At 43.6% G+C, this 24799-nt stretch overlaps 1 protein-coding gene across 1 annotated transcript in view; it reads right to left on the bottom strand.

Annotated features, from left to right (window-relative positions):
* Positions 1–24799, bottom strand: part of LOC126095338 (myrosinase 1-like) — a 162808-nt gene that overhangs the window by 29616 nt on the left and 108393 nt on the right. The window contains exon 8 of the mRNA XM_049910143.1: positions 5902–6044. Coding sequence (XP_049766100.1) covers positions 5902–6044 — 143 coding nt within the window. The remainder of the gene's footprint in view (positions 1–5901; positions 6045–24799) is intronic.

Raw genomic sequence — 24799 nt, 5'->3', positions numbered from 1 at the left:
AAATCGGGAAAAAAGATCACTCCAGTGCATGACATTTCAGTATTTACAGAGCGCATGCGATGTAACACAATATGAAGAGGAGCCTGTGACCGCGGCAATGAGTCTCGCAAGTTACCAGGAAGACACAAACACAACACATAGATATCGTATTAATTGACGTAAATCCGGCTGATGATCGGTGTTTATACCTCTGGACAGCGTAGTAGAAGTAAAATAAATTGTGACTGGTAACCGTAAGCTCCACGTTTCAATTGCTGCCAGTAATGTTCGCGGTAAAGCGTAATCAAAAACGTTCGTTTGTAAATTCATCTCCTGTCCCCTGAGTCCATAAGATAGTTACGGCGTGGTACATCCATTTCCTGAAAGCCCCTCATACCATCCAGTTCAGGCTCAACTGACACTGGTACCGCACACGTCTACACATGTATCTGTACTCCCAACGGATTGTGTGCTGTTACGTTCGCGAATGATGTGTGCGAAGAACGATTGCCGAAATGTGTCGCTGGGCGTCCATACGACCTATAACTTTCCTGATTTTGTGGTCTGGTCATTTCGTGATACATATCTGGAGGGAGTAATATGTTGCCCGATTCTTGTCGGAACATATGGTCTCGGAATTTCGGCTCTGTGAACCTTTCCGCAATAAAGAACACCTCTGTTTTAGCGTCTGCCAATGGAAGTATGTTTAACATACCCGTAACGCTGTCGCTCTTATTTAACAATCCCCTGACGAAACGCGCCACCCTTCGTTGGATCTACTCCACCGCTATTAGTACGAGGGCAGTTCAATAAGTAATGCAACACATTTTTTTTCTCGGCCAATTTTAGTTGAAAAAACCGGAAATTTCTTGTGGAATATTTTCAAACATTCCCGCGTCGTCTCGTATAGTTTCATTGACTTCCGACAGGTGGCAGCGCTGTACGGAGCTGTTAAAATGGCGTCTGTAACTGATGTGCGTTGCAAACAACGGGCAGTGATCGAGTTTCTTTTGGCGGAAAACCAGGGCATCTCAGATATTCATAGGCGCTTGCAGAATGTCTACGGTGATCTGGCAGTGGACAAAAGCACGGTGAGTCGTTGGGCAAAGCGTGTGTCATCATCGCCGCAAGGTCAAACAAGACTGTCTGATCTCCCGCGTGCGGGCCGGCCGTGCACAGCTGTGACTCCTGCAATGGCGGAGCGTGCGAACACACTCGTTCGAGATGATCGACGGATCACCATCAAACAACTCAGTGCTCAACTTGACATCTCTGTTGGTAGTGCTGTCACAATTGTTCACCAGCTGGGATATTCAAAGGTTTGTTCCCGCTGGGTCCCTCGTTGTCTAACCGAACACCATAAAGAGCAAAGGAGAACCATCTGTGCGGAATTGCTTGCTCGTCATGTGGCTGAGGGTGACAATTTCTTGTCAAAGATTGTTACAGGCGATGAAACATGGGTTCATAACTTCGAACCTGAAACAAAACGGCAATCAATGGAGTGGCGCCACACCAACTCCCCTACCAAGAAAAAGTTTAAAGCCATACCCTCAGCCGGTAAAGTCACGGTTACAGTCTTCTGGGACGCTGAAGGGGTTATTCTGTTCGATGTCCTTCCCCATGGTCAAACGATCAACTCTGAAGTGTATTGTGCTACTCTTCAGAAATTGAAGAAACGGCTTCAGCGTGTTCGTAGGCACAAAAATCTGAACGAACTTCTCCTTCTTCGTGACAACGCAAGACCTCACACAAGTCTTCGCACCCGAGAGGAGCTCACAAAACTTCAGTGGACTGTTCTTCCTCATGCACCCTACAGCCCCGATCTCGCACCGTCGGAGTTCCATGTGTTTGGCCCACTGAAGGACGCAATCCGTGGGAGGCACTACGCGGATGATGAAGAAGTTATTGATGCAGTACGACGTTGGCTCCGACATCGACCAGTGGAATGCTACCGTGCAGGCATACAGGCCCTCATTTCAAGGTGGCGTAAGGCCGTAGCATTGAATGGAGATTACGTTGAAAAATAGTGTTGTGTTGCTAAAAGATTGGGGAATAACCTGGTGTATTTCAATGCTGAATAAAACAACCCCTGTTTCAGAAAAAAAATGTGTTGCATTACTTATTGAACTGCCCTCGTACAATCTGGTAAGGGTCAGACACCGACGAGCAAGACACAGAAAAAAGTCGAACAAGCGTTTTATAAACGTCTTCTTTCGTGGACGAATTGCATTTCCTTGATATTCTTCCAATGAATCTCAGCCTGAATTTTCCTATAATTTGTTTAGTCGTACATTCCACTTTAAGTCGCTCCGGAGGATCACTTCTAGCTATTTTGCGGAGATTATTGTTTCCAAGTTCTTGTTTCCAGTGCCGTAATCGGACAGCAACAGATGTCTTCGCCTATTTAGAAGCAATACGCTATATTTATATACGTTAAGGGTTTGCTACAAGTCCTGGGATCTACAGGTCTTCTTGCGTTTCCCTACAATCTTCATGGATTGCAATTATGATGCAGACGACGCCATCGATAGTGGAAAGCCTCGAGCAAAGTACGACGTTATCGACGGCGTCATCTATAATGTAATATGTTGAAATTAGAGTCTATCGCGGGGTTTTTCTGTGGAGCCCATATCTCACGTATAATCTCTGGAACTTGTGTAGGATTTTTCTTTTTTCTAATACACAGACTGATTTACGAGGAAAAATTTATATACCTAATTCATTACCGCCACACAAGTTGTCGCATAAACATAATGTCATCCATACAAACACAGGGCTGGTTGCTAGTTTGTATATGTACACGGTACACCGTAAATAGCAACGACTCAATATCAATCCATCTGGGTATCCACTGAAATTACCTTCACATCTGTCGATTTAGTTCAAAACGAGTGTTGAGTATATCTCCCAGCAAATCCTGAGTCCAATTAGGAATCTCGCCAAGTAATCGGTAAGCTCATGTTATGTTTACTAAACGAGAGCGCGGAACTGTTGTCGATTGTTTTCCGAAACCGAATTAACGCACCGTGAACCTGGGCTCTTTTGTCTGTTTGTCTACTGGGTTCTGCGCCTCATCGGTCGACAAAGCGAGGTGAGTGTCGCAAGACCTCTGTGTGCAGAATCCATATTGATTTTTACGGAGAAGATTGTCCCTTTCCAAAAAGATCGTAATTCACGAGCTTAAAACAGGTCCTCTTATTCCAAAACAGATTGCCGTCAACGATATAGGCCTACAATCATGTACTCTTTGACCTCGATGAGGCATTCAGGCATTTACATTCACATTCCATTTCGTATGTCGTCGGCCGGAGCCCGGCGAAAAACTGTCCTGTGTTCAGTTTATCTGTACACCGCGTCTCTCTGCCGCACATCTACATCTACATCTAAACTCCACAAGTCACCATTGGCAGAGGGTACTTCGTGTACAAATGTCACTTCCCTCTTTTACCGCTGTAGACGCAAAATATCCTCAGGTAGATCGAATGTTGTTAAGCCCCTCTGTGAGTTCGAATCTGTCTTTGTGATTTCTGCAAGGTAGACGTAGGAGGAAGCAGTAAATATGTTGGTTGGCTCTTCTTGGGACGTATGCTGTCCAAATTTTAACAACATATCACACAGTGATGCAAAACGACTCCTTGTTGCGTCTGACATAGGAATTGGATCAGTGTATCTGAGAACGCTTTGGCGATCAGTTAACAAATTCCTAACGAAGCGAGCTGCTTTTCTGTGGATATTCACTATCAGTCTTAGCTGGTAAGCGTTCCATACAAAGAGGAAACACTCCAGTGTCGTAACGAGGGTTCTGTAAGTGTTAATAACTTATTGCTGGAACATACACTGGCGTCGAAAATTAAAGTAACAAAAGGAAATTATTCATGGTTGCTCTTATTTTGTAACAAAACAGTATAAACAGACGACAGTAAAATAGAAACAATGTAAAGAATACGTAATGTAAGCAGACTACAACATGCATAACGGTAGACAAAATTTTCTTCGAAACTTCCTGGCAGATTAAAACTGTGTGCCCGACCGAGACTCGAACTCGGGACCTTTGCCTTTCGCGGCCAAGTGCTCTACCATCTGAGCTACCGAAGCACGACTCACGCCCGGTCTCACAGCTTCACTTCTGCCAGTATCTCGTCTCCTACCTTCCAAACTTTACAGAAGTTCTCCTGCGAACCTTGCAGAACTAGCACTCCTGAAAGAAAGGATACTGCGGAGACATGGCTTAGCCACAGCCTGGAGGATGTTTCCAGAATGAGATTTTCACTCTGCAGCGGAGTGTGCAAGGTTCGCAGGAGAGCTTCTGTAAAGTTTGGAAGGTAGGAGACGAGATACTGGCAGAAGTAAAGCTGTGAGACCGGGCGTGAGTCGTGCTTCGGTAGCTCAGATGGTAGAGCACTTGCCCGCGAAAGGCAAAGGTCCCGAGTTCGAGTCTCGGTCGGGCACACAGTTTTAATCTGCCAGGAAGTTTCATATCAGCGCACACTCCGCTGCAGAGTGAAAATCTCATTCTGAAAATTGTCTTCCTTTCTTTCAACTTAACGGATTGGCACACACATTCCGAAAACTGGTCAATGTGCTCAATATGGGATGTGACCATCTACGGCAGCAATACAGGTCTGGCAATCTCATGCTGAGGCAGTAACGCCCATTCCTCCTGCAGAGCTGCCCACAAATCTTAGACATCGGCTGGTGGTTGCAACCCGTGTCCCTCGTGCATCCCAGACGTGCTCTATGGGATTAAAATCGGGAGAGAGAGCAGGCCACGCCATCTGCGTAGTATCTTCTGTTTCCAAGAAAACATCAATCACCTTTGCTCTATGAGGTCGAGCATTATCGTCCATCAGTAAAAGTCTGGGCCCACAGCGCCAACAACTGCAGATGAGGTCCCAAGATCTCGTCGCGATACCCGACAGCAGTTAAACCTTGTCGATTCTTCCGTACAACTTCAAGAAGAGGTGTTCGAGTGGTCAACATAATTTAGGTACACACCATTAGGGATCCTCTTCGATATTGGTTTCTTTCCACAATGTTTGGATTGAGAAATCGTGTTCGACGTTCTCTCCAGATGAGAATCCGTCGAGAAGCAGACGAAATCGAGACACATCTGCGATAAGAACGTTAACCCACTGTGCCGCGTCCAGGTGGCATGTTTACGACTCCACTCTGAACGTTTCCTTCTGTGAAGACGCGTCAGAGGTACACACACAGCAGGTCTCCGACAATAAAGGCGACTCTGCCGAAGCCTTCTGTGCACCGATTGCCACGATACAACGCGTCGAGGCAACGCTGCGACGTCAGATGCCAGTGGCCGTGCAGTACTAAGGGGGTATCGTCTTGCCTTTACAACTACATAAGGTCCTCTCTTTCTGATGGTCGCCACTGCGCTGGTCTTCGGGGTACTGTCTCAGTCTCTATAAACTGTCTCCACTCCCGAGAGACAACGTGATGATTCACATTAAGCAAGCGAACCACATCAGTTTGTGACTGTCCTGCTTCTATTCTTCCTACGTTCCTCACCGCAGAGAGGATGATAAGCGTCTTCTCTGTGTCATTCCGCACCGTCTGTGACTGTGGATATGGAACTACCCGGTAACCACTACGCAGTTTGATAGGTGTCCTGCTGTCACCGTGGCCGTGGTTGTCCGCCACCAGGAATACCATATTCTCTGAGGAACATGATCGTACGGACATCTGTTGGCAGTTTGTATGATTATATCGTGAATCAGACAGAGGACGTCGAAATTATAGTTTGTTGCTTTAATTTTGGACATCCACAACGTCTCAGTTCATTTGGTTTATTGTTTTTGTGTGTGGCAGTTTTCACAAGCGTTGTTGTAGTTAACATTAACGCCTGATTAGAAGTTCAAACTTCTACTTCATACTTCATAAAGATGTGTGGCGCTGCCTCCAACTTACCGTCATTCCTTCGCCTGTCGGGTAGCCTTCGATGGGCGATGTGACGACGGCCGTGTCGTATTCCTTGGATGGGATTGAGCCTTGTAGTCCTGATGTTATCAGCGATGTTGAATAGTGGTTAAGCCCAAAGAAATCAGCGGTACCTGCGAGCAACAATACAGGGCGATGTGAGTTATAACATCCTTAGGGTTATCTGGAACCCATGCGAAATAGTCCCATTGATTCTGGAATAGTACAATACACTGTGAAATTTCAGAAGTATCGGAAGGTCGATGGTCAGAACGCATCGTTGACAACGATTCGCTGTTTCTCATGCAACACATACTGCGTTCACAAGTTGCTCTGTGTGTAAAGTACCCTTCTTCTGATGTGATTGCGTAGGCTTTCCCGGCGTAATAAGTCTTGAAAGTCTCTTCGGGTTTGCTGCCAGATCCTAAAATCAACTTGACTCGATATTTCGGAGATCCAACTGTTCGCCCTCTTCAGGAAAATGCTGCTTATGCTGATTAGTCCCGCTGAGAACTGGCGCCAGGTTGCAAATCGACGTCCTATATAGGCCACCGTTCAGTACACGGCGCATGCGCCGCCCATCACAGTTTCTGCCTTCCAAAACAGGGAGGTGGCGCCGCCCTTAGTGAAACACTGCTGGCAACAATATATCGTAATCAAGGCCGCACCGAAGAACGTTCAGTTTTGATGCGAGATAATACAGGAGTACACGTTTTGCTAAGAGGAAACCCATTGTCTTTGTTGATTAAATTATCAGTCAACCTAATTTCAATCGCCTCTTTATACACACTGTTCCAAAAACCGGAAATGTTGGCAACCACAACAGTTTCCTCAATTTTAATTTTGTGTCCCTCATTTAGGCAGCGTTCTGCTACCGCCGATTTTTCCGGCTGTTGTAGCCTCGTATGTCGGCGATGTTCCACACACCTGTCTTGCACTGTGCGAATAGAACGGCCAACGTAAGCTTTCCCACATTGACATGGAATTTTGTACACCCCGGGTTTCCTAAGCCCCAAATCATCCTTCACAGAGCCAAGCAGAGCCCTGATCTTAGAAGGTGGACGGAAAACACTCTTAATGTTAAAATTCCTTAAAATTCGTCCAATCTTAAACGATAAGCCTCCAACATAAGGAAGAAAGGCCACAGATCTATGTTCCTCTTCGTACACCTCCGGAGATGGTCCAAACTCCACAGCCCGACGAATCTGCTTCTCGGTGTATCCATTTTCCTTAAAAACAGTCATCAAATGCTCAAGTTCTTGGGTTAAGCTGTCTGCATCGGAAATGGCATATGCTCTCCGTACCAAAGTCCTAAGGACGCCACTACGTTGGTGTGGTGGATGACAACTCTTAGGATGCAGATACCAATCTGTGTGTGTGTCGGCTTTCGGTGAACACTGTGTCCCAAAGTTCCATCTGGTTTTTTATAAACCATTACGTCTAAAAATGGAAGCATCCCATCATTTTCAACCTCCATAGTAAATTTGATACGGGGATGAAGACAGTTGAAGTGGTCCAAAAATCTGTTAAGAGCATCACATCCATGCGGCCAGACGAAGAAGGTATCGTCCACGTTACCAGGCAATCCTCGAAATTTGAACGGCTTCTTTCTCGTTCTACAGCACCAGAAGCGGATAAACGTCGGCGTACTGTGATTAATCTCTCTAACAAGGCGTTGGATTGGCCCACAGTGACGGTATTGGAGAAAGGTTTGAATTTTTCGCCAAGAGACTTCCTGTCACAGAGTTCATATGCTCTGTAGAACAATCAGTACGCAGCCTACCCGAGGATCAAGCAGAGGAAATAAGGCAAGAAGTGTCGCACACATTACGTCGGGCTCGACCACCGCGGGATAACATCTCTTCCGCAGAGAGAGCAGCCATTCGTTCCCTGAAGAATGATGATGAAGTAGTAGTTTTACCAGCTGACAAGGGGAATGCCACGGTTGTAATGACGCGGGATGATTATGTGCTAAATATGGATTTACTTCTCACCGACCCGGCGTACAGAAGACTATCTAATGACCCCACAAAAAGGATCAAATGTAAGACACTTTCACTGTTGAAAAAGAGTTCGTTGTCAGATGATTTACGTAAGAAACTTCATCCTGGTGCTGCCGTTCCGCCTAGGTTGTATGGTCTGCCTAAGTTGCATAAGGAAGGGGTTCCTCTACGGCCTATTGTTAGTAATTTGGGTGCACCCACATATAACCTTGCAAAGTATTTATCATCTGCTCTCAGTCCATTTGTTGGCAAGTGTGAACACCATATATCCAGTTCGGTGGAGTTTATTCGACGATTGGGATCGTTGAAGTTGAGTCCTTCAGATCTGTTAGTGAGTTTCGATGTGGTATCCCTATTTACACGAGTTCCTCTGGAAGAGTCCCTTAGTTTGATCAGTGAAAAACTGGATGAAGAGCTGGTGATGCTTTGTCGTCATGTGCTGACCTCCACGTATTTTTTTATTTAATGGTAACATTTTTGAACAGAATGACGGAGTGGCTATGGGTAGTGCTTTGTCACCCATAGTCGCCAATTTATTTATGGAGGACTTCGAGGACATGGCACTGAGGACTTCAGCTTGGCAACCAACGTGCTTCTGGAGATACGTTTAAGTCATTTTCTAGTGGAATCTCAAACTAACATAAATACAGCCAAACATTGTACATAATGATGCAATGAATGATTAATACTTCAGATAACAGGAATGTAGGAGTATCTGATTCTTTTTGTTTTTCAAGAAAAGAAAACAACAACACTGAGTTTACATATGCAAAGTATAGATACAGGAAAGCAATCTCAAATGATTTCGAATGTATATTTAAAATTATTACGAAGGCAAAGGTAGTGAGGATTTATAACTGCTGTGCCCAACAGAATCATAGGAAGAAGTGGGAAAAATGAGCGTGTCATGATAATAAAAACTGTAAATTACGGGTACTGGCACGCATCCAGGACATGCTATCAGCCTCAACAACTGTATTCTAACTTTTACCCCAGTCACCCTACACGACGTGACTTTACGCTTGACATGGACGCGACAACTTCTTCAGTATTTCGTCATATATAGACAACAAGCTTCAGCTTTTCATTGGTAAGGCATGCGATTTTAAATTTCGATTGTTAAAATCTATTTCCTGTTCCTGACACTTTTAATGTATCACAGTCTGCAATTTTCACATTAAAAATGGGTCTGAGCACTACGGCACTCAACATCTGAGGTCACTAGTCCCCTAGACGTAGAACTACTTAAACCTAAGGACATCACACACATCCATGCTCGAGGCGGGATTCGAACTTGCGACCGTAGCAGCAGCGCGGTTCCGGTCTGCAGTACCTAGAACCGTTCTGCCACCGCGGCCGGCTTTTCACATTAATGAAACACATACACGTCTTTTCTACTATATTATAGGCCACAACTGTTTTAAATCTAGCGGCTTTTACTTTCTTAATAATTTTGACTTCGCTTCACCACAGCACAATATAAGTCACATATTTTACTGTGCTTACACTCATATCACGTCAGATTGTGCATATGTAACTCATTTTGTGCTCAAACTTCTAGATTCCTGTTGTCAAAGTATTTAAATATGCATTGCATAATTATGTACAGGGTTCAGTTGTATTCAGAATGTCAGTTTCATATTCCATTAAAATATTAATTTCAATATAAAGGCCGAAATTTGTCTCAGAGTAGAATAAATAACATTTTTAGTACGTGCAGCGGCTATTCTTCGGCTCAGCACAGAGTTGTGGAGCAAAAGCGCTCTCCAAACGCAGAGAAACTAATGAGGGTCTTTCTTTTATCATTATATATTCGCTTCCATGAATGTTAAGCATATCAGAACTGTTTTCATCATTCCGTATCATGGTCTCTTCACTGATTTCGCAACCCCATCAACTGATTCATCTCACTTCGGTACATTTAATCCATTTATCAACGAATAGAGTTGAGAGCCTGTAGGGAAATCGTAATGTGTGCTCTTTATAACGAAAAAAATCGCAATACAAATAATTTTAGATGTTCAGTATCTAATGACACGCTTTTTCTCTTCGCTTTGAGCAATCTATGAGTGCGACGCACGGGTTTTATCTGACTAAGAACGTGAATCAAAGAAATGAACGTTCGTGAGAGATGGTAACAGAGGCTATCAGAGCTGCGGGCGTCAGCAAAGCAGAGAATTTACGCTGTACGAAACCTGTCGCGTGGGTTTTACAGGAAAAAAATTATTAGAAGATGACGGATCTGTGTCGTGACATATTTATTATGTGGGCAAGTTGATGTCTCTAAACTGTTCAGGTATATTATAATGGCCATATGATGTGTTAATAATCATAGTTGTCGTCCGTCCCTGGTAGCTAAGTGATGGCACGGTAGCTCATCGTGTTCGGTCAGAGGGTTAGCTGCCCTCTGTAATAAAAAAAAAACTGAGTTAATGGATCAACAACGAACTTAAACGGATGTCTTACGACGTCCGCCCCGAGCAGATTCCACGAACGAAATGAGATTAAAAAAAAAAAAAAATGGTCAGCGCGACAGAATGTCAATCCCAAGGGCCCGGGTTCGATTTACGACTGGGGCGGAGATTTTCTCCGCTCAGGGACTGGGTGTTGTGTTGTCTTAATCATCATCATTTCATCCCCATTGACGTGCAAGTCGCTGAAGTGGCGTCAAATCGAAAGACGTGCACCCGGCGAACGGTCTACCCGACGGGAGGCCCTAGTCACGCGACATCTACATTTTTTAAATCATAGTTGTCGAAGAATGCAATGAAATATTTCATGATCCACACTGTTAAGCCAAAACATCGTGGCCCCTTCTTATTAACGAGGCAGTTCATCTTTAGAATATAATAGTGAAGCGATTCGCTTGCCATGCATCCGATGAGTTTTTGGTAGGTGGTACGCGGCACCAGATGTCTTCCGTAAATTAAATGTGTTCCACGGGGTTCAGATCAGGAGACGTTTGTGGCCAATACATCATCGCGAGTTTATTATCACGCACATAAAACCACTATAGCAAGCTGTGACGTAGCTGAATTGAGAGTTATTACGCCGTCATTACCCGGTAGGAAATCAAGCGTGTAAGGATTTGGGTGGTCCGCAACAACGGTCACAAAGTCCACAGTTATCATGCTGCCATGTGCCACTACCGCAGGTGAACGTCCCCCACAGTATAATAAAGTCCCCCTCCCCACCCCCAACCGCCACCCAACCAGCTTGCGTGGAAGTCACGGCCATGTTTCGAGAAGCCGCTTGCCTCGATGGCGGTGTATCCACACTCCATCATCGACCTGATATATCAAGAAATTCTGTCAACTGGCGAACTATAGTTTCTTTTTACCTCGTGTGGGAAGATCTTGAAGTTTATACGTGTTAATCTTTGAACAGTTTGTGTATCTTCTGTTATTCTGCTCGATAAAATGTTTGCTCGAACTAAGCAAGTTATATGACGACGTGTCTTGGCGTCAAATTAGCAGCCGTGGTCGGAATTCCTGTACCGTTGATTGTAGTTCACCTAACCTCACCTACTTTCCTTTTTACATTGTTTGAATTATCTGTCTTACAAACATTTACAAGTTATTTATGGATGTGTTTTGGTGGCAAGTTAGCACTGAACGGTCGAGAATTTCTTTGTTGATGATTGCTGTTCACCAAACCTCATTTGTGATCTTACTTTGTTATATTAAGTGGATACAGTGTTTGCATTACTCGGTTTATCATTGTTTTGGACCGTGAAAATTGTCTCTGGTGGTTTCCTCTAGAAAATTTATTTTTATGATATATTTATTTAGAGGTTGTGGTGTGTCTGTACTGTGTTTTCTGTGCAGCGTACATAGTCCGCTTCGCATACCATATCTGTAATTCGATTGGAAAACGTTGGCCATCTGAATAGAGGTTAAGTAGCGTCTGTGGTTCTTTCGCTATACCACACTGATAGCTCGTTTCCCATACCACATCTGCAGTTCGATCGGCGTATCAGGATCATCTTGATAGAGGGTCAGGTGTGTCTGTGATACGTGTGCTGTACCACGAAGATTAAGTAGCGCAAGTTAGCTGAATTAAAAGAGTTATTGATATGGAAAGTGCACGACGTCAACTAGGAACGATCAGGAGGATGACCGTGATCGAAATAGCGTGACAATGAACACTTATACAGGGAAATGTTCTACTGAACCAAACAGACTGGAAGATTACTTCAATGGTGTAATGCAATATACAGTCAATGAGAGAGCTATGGAACGTCGTAGAAAACATGAACAGCTAATTAACCAAGTGGCCTTTCGACCAGGCGAAGGTCACGTGACAAATGGAAGAACACCGGACTGCCGGCCGCGGTGGCCGAGCGGTTCTAGGCGCTTCAGTCCGGAACTGTGCGACTGCTACAGTCGCAGGTTCAAATCCTGCCTCGGCAATGGATGTGTGTTAGGTTTAAGTGGTTCTAAGTTCTAGGGGACTGATGACCTCCGGTGTTAAGTCCCATAGTGCTCAGAACCATTTGAACCATTTGAACACCGGACTGAAAAGGCTGGTCTGCACAAGCAACTGAGCAAGTCAAGTGCTCCAGCTCTATTAGGGCGTACTGAGTAGTCCCAGTCTGAAAATCGTACGCTACTCGAGAATCTGAAGAACCTTCTTCCCACATACGTGGCAAATGCACTGAGCTGTGGTAAAAATTGCTGTTTTGAAGAGCGCGCCGCAGCGCGTAGTGTGAAGCAGTCGCCCTCCTTTATGGCGGTAGCGCCGCTGTGGCAGTCGCAGCTTTCGTGTCTCCCTCTGGTGGGAAAGGGGAGAGGTTGCCTGTTCACGTGCATTTAAGGGGCGCTATGAGCTCGCCAGTCTCAACTCTGATCCTCCCTCCCCCTCCTTTCCTCTGTCCTTTCCCTGGGCTCCCTCTTCCCCCCCCTTCCGTCCTGTTTGCTCCCCACTACACCTCTCCCTACCTCCCTTCTCCCCCCCAGTCCTTTTGTATTCCCCTCCTCTGCCTACCCCCCCCTCCCTGTCGCGTCTGCCCCCCACCCCTCTTATGGGTCCTCATCCTCCATCAGCTCCTTTCCCAGTTCCCCCCCCCTTCGCTTTTACTCTCCTTTCCCCCCTTTTTGTTTTCCCATCTCCTGTCCAGTTTCCCCCCACCTGCTCTCGACTGTGGTGTCACCTTTGCCGACTTTTTCGTGCAGTGTTCTAGTGACTATTCAGTGTTGTTTGTCTTTCACGTGTTGCAAACAGAAACCATGCTGTCGCTGGGTGTGAATTTTATATCCTTTGCGAACAGAATCCAGACTGTCGCCATGTTTTTTTTAATTGTCTATTGTTTTCCCTGTCTGCTCCGTATGTATTTTTATTCGCTTCATCATCCCTCTGTTGTTTGTTTTAATTTCCCCGTTTTCTTTTCACCTTGTTACTCACTAAGTCCACGATTTTATCGCCTGTTTTTTATTATTATTTATTCTCCTGCTCTTTGTCAGAAAATCTGTAGGCCGCAGAGCGGCGTCCTAAGCTGCTGCCAGCACGCCCCCCTTCGGGGGGAATTGAAATTCAATAAAGGAAAAAAAAAAAACTCGCCAGTCGGTCAGTCTGGGTCAGACTCTCGTCGCCAGCTTGCTAGTCTGTCTCTCGTCCGCATTTGTTAGGCAGTTAGTGTCTGTCAGTCGTTCGGAGTGCTAGTATCTCTGTCATTCGGATCAACCTTTAAGGCCGGCAAAATGAGAGTCTTTCCACTCCGCCAGTAAGAGAACTCAGCTAGTGGTCGCCCGGTCGGGGCTTAGTTCCTGCATCTGAGTCTGTGCGTTAGGCCGCCAGTCTGCTCGAGTTTGCTCAGGCAATGGTCACTGGCGGTTGGATCGATCGGTTGGTCAGTTGCGCACTGAGACACAAGATGACTTGTCCGTCTTGAGCGTCGGCGCATGTGAGTTCGCCACGTAAGTCCAGTGGGCCGCAGCGTATAGCGAGGGGTAGTGACTTCGCGGTCGACACGAGAGCAACAGGAGTCAACCCCTGAAACGGGAGATCGGCGAGCCTTCCTGCATCCGTTGAAGTGGCTGGCAGCGGACGGTTCGAGAGAGCGATTTGAGGGTGCTGCGCCAGGTCTTCTCGAGAAAACTCAATTTATTAGAAGTTAAGTGATTGGTAATATCTTGTTTGATTTACTCTTGTTACATCCTACTTGTTTTCTAGGGGAAGTCACCAGCCGATTTGCTTTGGGGTCGTCCCACCATTCTTCTCCGTTTGCCCACCCGCGGCAAGCTGGTTGTTTATAAATCGGGTGGTCCGTTTTTCCCTTGTGGAGTAGGGGCGGGTTAAACCAACCTGCGTTTCGGGTTGTTCGGTAATCTCCCTATCAATCTACCGTACGTTAGTAGCTACCTCTCTCATGTTTGTCGGATTTGCTGTGTTAACGAATTTACTTCTTGGAGTGTAACGGCCTAATACCCGAAATATGTTTGATCTTTGGAAACTTTGATATTATTGTCTATGATCTTGAGAGGTGGTATCTATGTACTGTAGAGCATCTTAACTATTGTTTGGCCAACCTTGTTGTTGTTGTTGTGGTCTTCAGTACGGTAGGCGCAATACGGTAGGCGTCCGCGCGCGGGAGGCACAGTTTACGAAAGAGGCATTACAGAATTCTCTCTGAGGTTTAGCACTGATTGACTGCATTTGAGAGGTCAAGAAATTCCGAATTATTTAGTCACTGTTTGTTGCTGTTGTTGTTGTTGTGGTTTTCAGACCAGAGACTGGTTTGATGCAGCTCTCCATGCAACTTTATCCTGTTAAGCTTCTTCTTCTCCCAGTACCTACTGCAACCTACATCCTTCTGAATCTGCTTAGTGTATTCATCTCTAGGTCTCCCTCTACGATTTTTACCCTCCACGCTGGCCTCCAATACTAAATTGGTGATCCCTTGATGCCTAGGAACATGTCCAACCAACCGATCCCTTCTTCTGGTCAAGTTGTGCCACAAACTTCTCTTCTCCCCAATCCTATTCAATACTTCCTCATTAGTTATGTGATCTACCCATCTAATCTTCAGTATTCTTCTGTAGCACCACATTTCGAAAGCTTCTCTTCTCTTCTTATCCAAACTATTTATCGTCCATGTTTCACTTCCATACATGGCTACACTCCATACAAATACTTTCAGAAACGACTTCCTGACACTTAAATCTAAACTCGATGTTAACAAATTTCTCTTCTTCAGAAACGCTTTCCTTGCCATTGCCAGTCTACATTTTATATCCTCTCTACTTCGACCATCATCAGTTATTTTGCTCCCCAAATAGCAAAACTCCTGTACTACTTTAAGTGTCTCATTTCCTAATCTAATTCCCTCAGCATCACCCGACTTAATTCGACTACATTCCATTATCCTCGTCTTGCTTTTGTTGATGTTCTTCTTATATCCTCCTTTCAAGATACTGTCCATTCCATTCAACTGCTTTTCCAAGTCCTTTGCTGTCTCTGACAGAATTACAATGTCATCGGCGAACCTCAAAGTTTTTATTTCTTCTCCTTGGATTTTAATACCTGCTCCGAATTTTTCTTTTGTTTCCTTTACTGCTTCCTCAATATACAGATTGAATAACATAGGGGAGAGGCTACAACCCTGTCTTACTCCCTTCCCAACCACTGCTTCCCTTTCATGTCCCTCGACTCTTATAACTACCATCTGGTTTCTGTACAATTTGTAAATAGCCTTTCGCTCCCTGTATTTTACCCCTGCCACCTTGAGAATTTGAAAGAGAGTATTCCAGTCAACATTGTCAAAAGCTCTCTCTAAGTCTACAAATGCTAGAAACGGAGGGATGCCTTTCCTTAATCTTTCTTCTAAGGTAAGTCGTAAGGTCAGTATTGCCTCACGTGTTCCAGTCTTTCTACGGAATCCAAACTGATCTTCCCCGAGGTCGGCTTCTACTAGTTTCTCCATTCGTCTGTAAAGAATTCGTGTTAGTATTTTGCAGCTGTGGCTTATTAAACTGATTGTTCGGTAATTTTCACATCTGTCAACACCTGCTTTCTTTGGGATTGGAATTATTATATTCTTGTTGAAGTCTGAGGGTATTTCGCCTGTTTCATACATCTTGCTCACCAGATGGTAGAATTTAGTCAGGACTGGCTCCCCCAAGGCCGTCAGTAGTTCCAGTGGAATGTTGTCTATTCCGGGGGCCTTGTTTCGACTCAGGTCTTTCAGTGTTTTGTCAAACTCTTCATGCAATATCGTATCTCCCATTTCATCTTCATCTACATTCTCGTCCATTTCCATAATATTGTCCTCAAGTACATCGCCCTTGTATAGACCCTCTATATACTAGAGATGGGCAAAACTGTTCTTTTCAGAGATCGGATCAGAACTGTTCACTCCCTGAAATGAATTAGCTCTTTTTCATGACTCACCACTCATTTACAATAGAAAATAAATGGAAGGCACATTGCCCTTTAAACTTGGTTTATTCCAGTACTATACCTGTATTTTGATCTTATTTGATCCTATTTTAAAGTAACACAGATAATGAGTAAGAATTTTGTATTGTTTATTGAAATTTCCACGATATGACAAAGTTTTTGATTATTGATTTATTTTGCACTATCGCGGTTTTTTGGGTGATCGGAAAATGTTGTAACTTGAGATTTACATTAACAATATATTTGGCTATAATGTATTAAAATTTCATTAACCTCATACAAATACATCGCAAGCCATATATTTATAAAGTGAACGTTTCCTTCCGAAGACGCCTAAAATCGCAAAATCCGTACCAGAATAAGAAAAACATGTAGAAATTTGACTGTAAAACGAAAGTTCTGCATATAGCCTTACGCAGAATAAAACAAGGAAAATATTGGTGTACCACATTTTGCGATACGTTTATCGGTTCACTCATAATTAAAGCGTAAATTCGAGTGTCCATAATAAAAATCCTATAGTGAGAGGAGTCATCAGGAACCTAATCTGATCAGTTTAAACAAATAAAAATGAAATAAAAACAAATGATGTATACATAACATAATAATGTAATATACATAGCGGTATTACTACAAAGAACAATATCCAGTAGAGATGAACTCCGATGCAGAAGCACTGAGTCGAGCAGGTCGAGCCGCAAGCTGTATTACTGCGTGAGCTAAGACCGCAGAGACCAGAGTGACACCTGAGTTGCTTTGCTCAACGCTCTGGCTAGAGTCGAGAACGGTGGGGTGAGCGTTGAGCGGGCGAGTTCCGAGGGTGGGGGGAGCGGTGATCACACCCGCTCCGAGACAAATCGTCCGTTCCCTTGCGAGCAGGTTGTTGCAAGTAGTTCCTATGTTATCCACTAGGTGGCTCTCTGTCCTGTTGCTCGCATCAACTGCCCAGGGGGCAGGACGTGCGACTGAAACGATCGCCGACAGAGTGCGATGCGAAGTTAAGCTGCGCCAGACACTGCACACGGCAGACGACGCACAGAGACGGCACGGCATATGTGAAACACAAAATCCAATGGGGCACTGCACAATGCAGGCAGCCAAGGTAGAAGCAGGGCAGAGGCCGGCGCTGGCTGTGTTGTGTGTCGTGCACTGTGCTGTGACCAGCAGAGGCGCTGCTGATATGCTCTGTCTCTCTCTCTCTCTCTCTCTCTCTCTCTCTCTCTCTCTCTGCCGTGGGAAACGTTTGGAGCTACCGTTCTCTTTTTCTGAATCACTGATTGTTCACTCCTTTGAAAGATTCAACTCTATGAATTAGTTCAAGAGCTGATCCCCCATCTCTACTATATACTCCTTCCACCTTTCTGCTTTCCCTTCTTTGCTTAGAACTGGGTTTCCATCTGAGCTCTAGATGTTCATACATGTGGTTTTCTTTTCCCCAAAGGTCTCTTTAATTTTCCTGTAGGCAGTAGCTATCTTACCCCTAGTGAGATAAGCCTCTACATCCTTACATTTGTCCTCTAGCCATCCCTGCTTAGCCATTTTGCACTTCCTGTCGATCTCATTTTTGAGACGTTTGTATTCCTTTTTGCCTGCTTCATTTACTGCATTTTTATATTTTCTCCTTTCATCAGTTAAATTCAATATTTCTTTTGTTACCCAAGGATTTCTACTAGCCCTCGTCTTTTTACCTACTTGATCCTCTGCTGCCTTCCTTACTTCATCCCTCAAAGCTACCCATTCTTCTTCTACTGTATTTATTTCTCCCATTCCTGTCAATTGTTCCCTTATGCTCTCCCTGAAACTCTGTACAACCTCTGGTTTTTTCAGTTTATCCAGGTCCCATCTCCTTAAATTCCCACCTTTCTGCAGTTTCTTCAGTTTTAATCTACAGGTCATAACCAATAGATTGTGGTCAGAGTCCACACCTGTCCCTGGAAATGTCTTACAATTTAAAACATGGTTCCTAAATCTCTGTCTTACCATTATATAATCTATATGATACCTTTTAGTATGTCCAGGGTTCTTCCATGTATACAACCTTCTTTTATGATTCTTAAACCAAGTGTTAGCTATTGGCCAACCTTGTAGAATTTTATGTAAGATTGCATTTCATGGGCTTTTATTTAAATGATCATTTTAATATATAAAGTTGCCACCCTTTCACCATGAGACTTGTCTTATAAGTTAAAATCAAGTTGCACCTTTCGGTGGCACGGTTAATATTTCTTTGATTGTTAGGGTTTTCTACCATTTCCATCCCTCCTAGGGGGGTTGCATGGTTTGTGTGCTTGTGTAAATTGTTTAAACTCTTAGTTTAAAATAATCTGGTGTGTTGTAGATTTGCACCAGTGTGTCTTTCAAAGGCTGTTGTGAGCGGTCGTAACTACGGCCGTGTCAAAAGGGAGCGGCAAGGTTCTCTGCTCAAAAGCTCATACAGTCAAAACTTGTTTCTTTCTGTCTCTGAACAAATTGTAACTTCGATATTTAGAGGGTGCTTTCTGATTATAATTTTAAATCTGTTTCCTTAAAAAAATGCTTTTAGGCACTGTTAAAGTGAATAAAATTCCCATTTGTTAAGAGGAATTTGGTTGTGATTTCATCAGTTACTCCCTGGAAACTACTTCCATGCTTACATACTGTGATTAAATGTGTTAATGTTTTTGATGAATCGCTAGTAAATAAAATAAATTCTTCAGAATATTCTTTGAAAATAAATCATGGTTCATGCACCAAGTAACGGGAAAAACGACTGAAAAACAGGCTAAGCAGCAAATATCACCCAAACCACGGCCAAACAGGTAAATGCGGTCTTTACCTGTTACAATGACAATCTGACAAGGCAACACGGCAATCAAGGGGAAAGTCACCTTGACAACCAACCAAAAACGTGACAGACGTAGAGTCAGAGCAATTAGAATGACCAACAACATGATCATAGTGGAGACAGTGTCTCAAGAGAATCAAAAGAAGTTGATGGAGAAAGTAAATTAAATTCGCAACATGATATCTGAAACCCCTCGGAAAAGGAGACCGCTCTTCATAGATCATGTTGTGCCGAAGATCACCCTGATGAGACTCTGTTGGATGAAATTTTTGAACTCTGTCTAGCAGAGAATATGTCTAAACAGACAGAATTTGTTGACGGAAGTAAAATTGCGGTTTAGAAAAGGGTAGAAAACTAAGCAGGTTGTGAACCTTGTCCTTGAGGTGAACCCACGGCTTAGATGTTCTTGTTGAAGAAGGAGGGAAACTATTTACGATTCCGTACTATTAATTTAAAGAAATTTGTAATTGTAGAACGATGTTTCTAGCGCAAAAATCTGGACCATCCGGCGAAATCTTGCACAAGAAATGAAATGTCCTCTCGTCGCGGAGCTGAAAGATACCAGAAGGACAGTCGAAAGAAATGTGAAAAAGCCGTCTGCATGCCGTGCAGGAAGAAGGATTGCAACAAACCGGGTGTCGACTGTGCAACGTATTAAAGGCTGTTAGAGAGTCGCTGTAGAATGGTGCAGGCAGTTGAGTCTGTACTTGCTTATATGCCAACTTTCACATCCAGAGGATGACAACATTCATTTAATGAAGACCAGTGACGTATTATACTGTTATTATTTTTTGATTGTGTTTCCCGTGTAGATAGAACGGTAAGCAACAACTAATAGAGGAAGATGATCGAAGAAAACCTGAAACCGATAATAGGCTTGAGCACGGCACTCTGTGGAACTATGTTCTCAAGAGCTAAATGTTAACAAAAATCACTGAAGTCCAAGACACAATACAGAACCTACTTCTTGCTGGGGATCTGCAAAAAAAATCATTGAAGTCTAAGACACAATACAGAACCTACTTCTTGCTGGGCGCCTGCAAAAGTGGTACGAAGAGAAGTGACTAAGTCGGTAGAGGACGTCTGTGAAGTCTAGGAAATTAGGAACGGTGACCGTGAAGATGAATGCATGCAAAAGCAACTGCAAACAGTGATGACACACCAGTCAGTGCAACAGTAGGCAGGGAAAGTGAGTCTTTTCTGAGTCCAAATGTCGTCTACTTAACTACTAAATAGACCTGTGGACACAAACGATCTGCAGCCTGGTCTACGTTTGATCATTCGTGTGGCACATCCCACGGGAAACTCTATAACTTTTAATGTTGCAGAAGAGGTTGACTGAATTTTTCTTAAATGCAATAATAGTTGCACAGCACTAGAGAAACTTGACACTTTACTGCGGCAGATTTATGTTCGGAGATAAGAAATTTTAGATGTGGAACGGGTTTATACAGATTTTGTAAAGCCAATGATTGCATATATTTCCATCCTAAGTTGCAGTTAAAAGCTATGAGAAGTACTTTAGTCATGGCTAAAGATTATTGTACTAAGGAGACACCATTATCAGAAAGTGTTAGCAATCTAAGAAAGGTTTGTAAGATTGAGGGTTTTTGTCGGCTGCATTCTCATCGTTGGCTGCTTACTTAAGAGTTCTTGCGCCATGTTAGCAGTGGCGGGGGAAGATGTATTGGCATTGCAGAGACAGATGAAGGGGGCCGAGTATGTAAGGTAGTGGGGCTGTAATTCACAAAAATTTAGGCAGATCTTATGCCGCGTCCGGTAAAAAAATGACTTGCGTTGTGGCCCGCGCACTTAGCCGCTGCGACAGCCGCCGGTTATGAGAACTCTAGTGGCTGCCTTCAGTGTCCCTGCACGTGTCCAAGCAGCCAGACCTTCCACACTGTCTGAAACAAATTTCGTGATGAATTCCGACAGCTGGTAGGACTTGGGGAATTTACAGTTCTGGAGGGACGTACAATGTCTTCAAATTTATGGGCACGTCTTTCTGGAACATTATTTTATAAAACACACCACACATTTATTGCAGCAGTTGAAAATTCATCTCGAACGTCCATTGGGCGATGAAAAATTCTCCGTTCTCTATTTATTTCCCAGAGTGTATTCTATAAACTACCTAGTCCGAGAGATGGTGTTGAAGGTTCTTTTATTGTTTGTTAAACACCTTTCTCCATAAGGACGTATTAAATCTTCACACATAGCAAATACCTCCGACAATAACGCACGGCATCGGTACTACTTAGTTTGATATGGGGCTTTTCTCCGATATTTGTAAAATTTTGCTAACAATATTTTCGTGCAAAACTCATTGCATAAAATTAGGTGAGTCACTGTATTTTCCGTATACTCCAACATCTATGTAAGTGAACCTATAATCCGTAGCACATAAATCAAATAAAACAACGGAAAAATTATTTTTATAATTACAGTACCTGTTCTCCTACTTTCCAAACTTCACACAAGCTCCCCCACAAACCTTTCAGGACTAGCACTCCTGGAAGAAAGGATATTGCGGAGACATGGCTTAGTCACAGCCTGGAGGACGTGACGTGGTCACATGACGCGGTCAGGGAAGTGTGTAAGCGGACCAGAAGCGATTGCGGAGGATTCTAGCAACAACGCGAACCGCAAATGGGGAAATCTACTGACGTAAGCGACTTCGACAACGGGCAGATTTTTAAGGGAACTGGAATTTCGGAAATGGAGAAGTTCGTCGCCTGTTGACGTGCTAACGTCGAGAGCATGCGTGGAAAGTGGTTGAAGGACGGCGAAATGCCTTTGAGGCGCCTCCTTGTCATGGAACGCAGAGGTCGGCAGCGGAGCCGCTCACTAATGTCGGTTGGGCGGCGACCTGCGCCGCGGCACGTGTGGCGGCAGAGCGCAGGTGCTGCGGGGCACACCGCTGAAGCGCAAGTGGCTGAGCGCGATGTACCGCAGAAGACGTCCCGTTGTCTGTTGCCTTGTTCACGCGACGTTATCGCCAGTTAGCTTTGCAATGGGCAGGTGTTCATCGAGATTTGAGCGTGCATCAATGAGAACGTGTCGCCTGTTCGGATGAATCAACTTTCTTTATCATTATTTTCTAGCTGATAATAACCCGCTTCGCTAGCGTTTTGGTTTTCTGCCAGTAGTTTTATAAGAATAATAATGGACAAAAAAACTGCAGTCAAAGACTTGTTCAGTTTTTTTTTCTGACAGATATCTTACACATAAACTCTTTACATTAAATTACGTTCTTACGTTCTGTATTTGATGTTTCGTTGTGTGGCGAATACACATATGCGTCGTCTGTTTGTCCGCAACATAGACCAGACCATGTGAGAAAAAAGGTTCCTTCAAATTAACTCCACAGTAGCGAAATGTTTGGCCCTGAGCCTCATTCATTGGCATACTATAAGCTAGCTTGTAACCTTTTTAAAAAAATTACATATGAGTTGAGATCAACGGGATTCTTAGTATGAACACCTATTTTCCTTTTTGTTTACCAGTTAAAATTAATGCTTCAATAATATTATTAAGTAGTAGTTATACGCAATATCTAGTGCCACTATATAATTTGGGTGAGTTAATATTTCCTAATAGTATTATTGGCGACGAAATTTTCAGTTTCAATACATGCAAATGCATACCCAACGGATTTAATGAGTTAAAAAATTAAATTGGAATGTTGACACTTTCATCTTGATCCATCACTGTATTTGTCCAGTTACATATTGTATCTGCTCCCGGAATCGTCTTCTGTATTTGCTGATTTATTTGTTGCACCATATCATTCCTTGTTGTGAAAACTATTCGTTCACACAACCAGTCTTTACTTAGGTAGTCCATTTCTGTCGATAGATACACTTTATCAATAAGCTGTTCCTCGATTTTCACCAAACAGCATAATTCTTGTGTTAAAATAAGCTTACCAGAGGGTTGGTACCATTTCCAATTTTCAATAAATTTTTGGCAGATATGTGAGCTTTTGGATCTCTTGTCATTATCTGTACACATATTTTATTTCAAAGATAACTTTTCAACATTAGCCCAAAATGTCAATCTCTTTAAACGTACGTTTATTTCGTCTGCTGGTGTTGAGTTTGGATTCACCGGTAATGTTTGCCAAAAGTTTCCTGATAGTAGCAATAATACTCCTTTAATTAACCTGTTGATTTTCCAAAGATTTTGTATTGTTATATTGAGTGCTCCAAGACCTTTTTTATGGGTCATTGTACATTTGTCTCATAGAATAATTATGCACCGCGTTAAAAGTTACCATGCGCCGAAGACCTCGCTATATCACTGACTGGAAATTCTAGGCAGGGATTACGCCATCAAATTTGCGTTGGTAGCGCAGAGTCTTGATTACGTTAGCATTGCAAGTTTTGCCACCCGCAACACCCACTTCCACCCACCGCTACCAAAACACCATGGCGCACTATGTGAGACTTAAGGCTACTCCCATCCATAAACGCCATGGTCTATAGTGAATAGTTTTATAGTTTTGGGTACAAAGAGCAATATATGGACACACGTCCCATATACATATATTTATTTTCTACTGCACAAAATTGACATGCTCCCTAAGAAACAATAGCAAGTAGTAACTATACTTAACATTAGATTTTTGCCATTTTACAAAATAATCAATTACATGTGTTATTGTTAATGTATAACACAGCATGTACTAGAACGAATTTAGAAAACAAAGAAAGTTGTGAAAATATAACACAACAGAAAAGTAAAATTTACAACCATTCCGCGTCTAGTCTGAACCCTATGAATCCAGTGGCTGTCCCGGAATGTGTGTCTTGCCATTTCCGTACACACTCGCTACGCTACCTGTACGAATACGGACCCTTCTTGATTGTGTGTCCTCACAGGACTCAAGCCACCACGAGGTTTTACAAGTCCATCCATTTGTCTACACTTATTTTCCTCAAATACTACGAAGGCTATTCGGAAAGTAAGAAACGATAGGTCGCGAAATGGAAACCACAGTGAAAATCAAAACTGTTTTATTTGCAACAATTAGCTACAATTTACTCAATAGTCGCCGATCCGACTTAGACGTTTGTCGTAGCGTTGTACCAACTTGCCAATACCCTCGTTATAGAAGGCAGCCGCCAGTGCTTTACGCCAATTGTCTACGCTGGTCTATAGCTCATTGTCTGTGCCAAAACGTTGTCTTCATAGCCAATGGTTCATGTGAGCACAGATGAAACTCAGAGGAAGACAATTACGGGCTGTATTGTGGGTAACCAAACATTTCCAATTTAAAACGATGCAGGAGCATCTTCATTGCCCCTGCAGAACGAGGCTGTGACTTGTCTTGAAGAAGAAAGCGAACGACAGTTATGTAATGTTGGCTGCATAGCTTCAGGCGAAATTTCTCACCAGGCCCTGGTACTTAGCGGGAGACCCTTGTTCTAGGTATTTTTATGTGCTCCCTGTATGCTCGGAACTAAAAAGAACGACGTAACGCAATCGACGGGCATACTAGAGACACTGGCCAACACACCTGCGCAAAACTTCATCGGATTTTCACTGTGGTTTCCATTTGGCGACCGAGTGTTCCTTACTTTCCGAATAACCCTAGTACATGGAACAATAAGTAATGGAAATTTTCACTGTGCTGGTCATTTTCAGTCTCTAAATCAGTGGC

This window comes from Schistocerca cancellata, chromosome 8, assembly GCF_023864275.1.
Source record: "Schistocerca cancellata isolate TAMUIC-IGC-003103 chromosome 8, iqSchCanc2.1, whole genome shotgun sequence".
In the NCBI taxonomy this organism is placed as follows: domain Eukaryota; kingdom Metazoa; phylum Arthropoda; class Insecta; order Orthoptera; family Acrididae; genus Schistocerca; species Schistocerca cancellata.
Note: the sequence above shows the minus strand (reverse complement) of the source record. Positions and strands in the feature narration are given on the sequence as shown.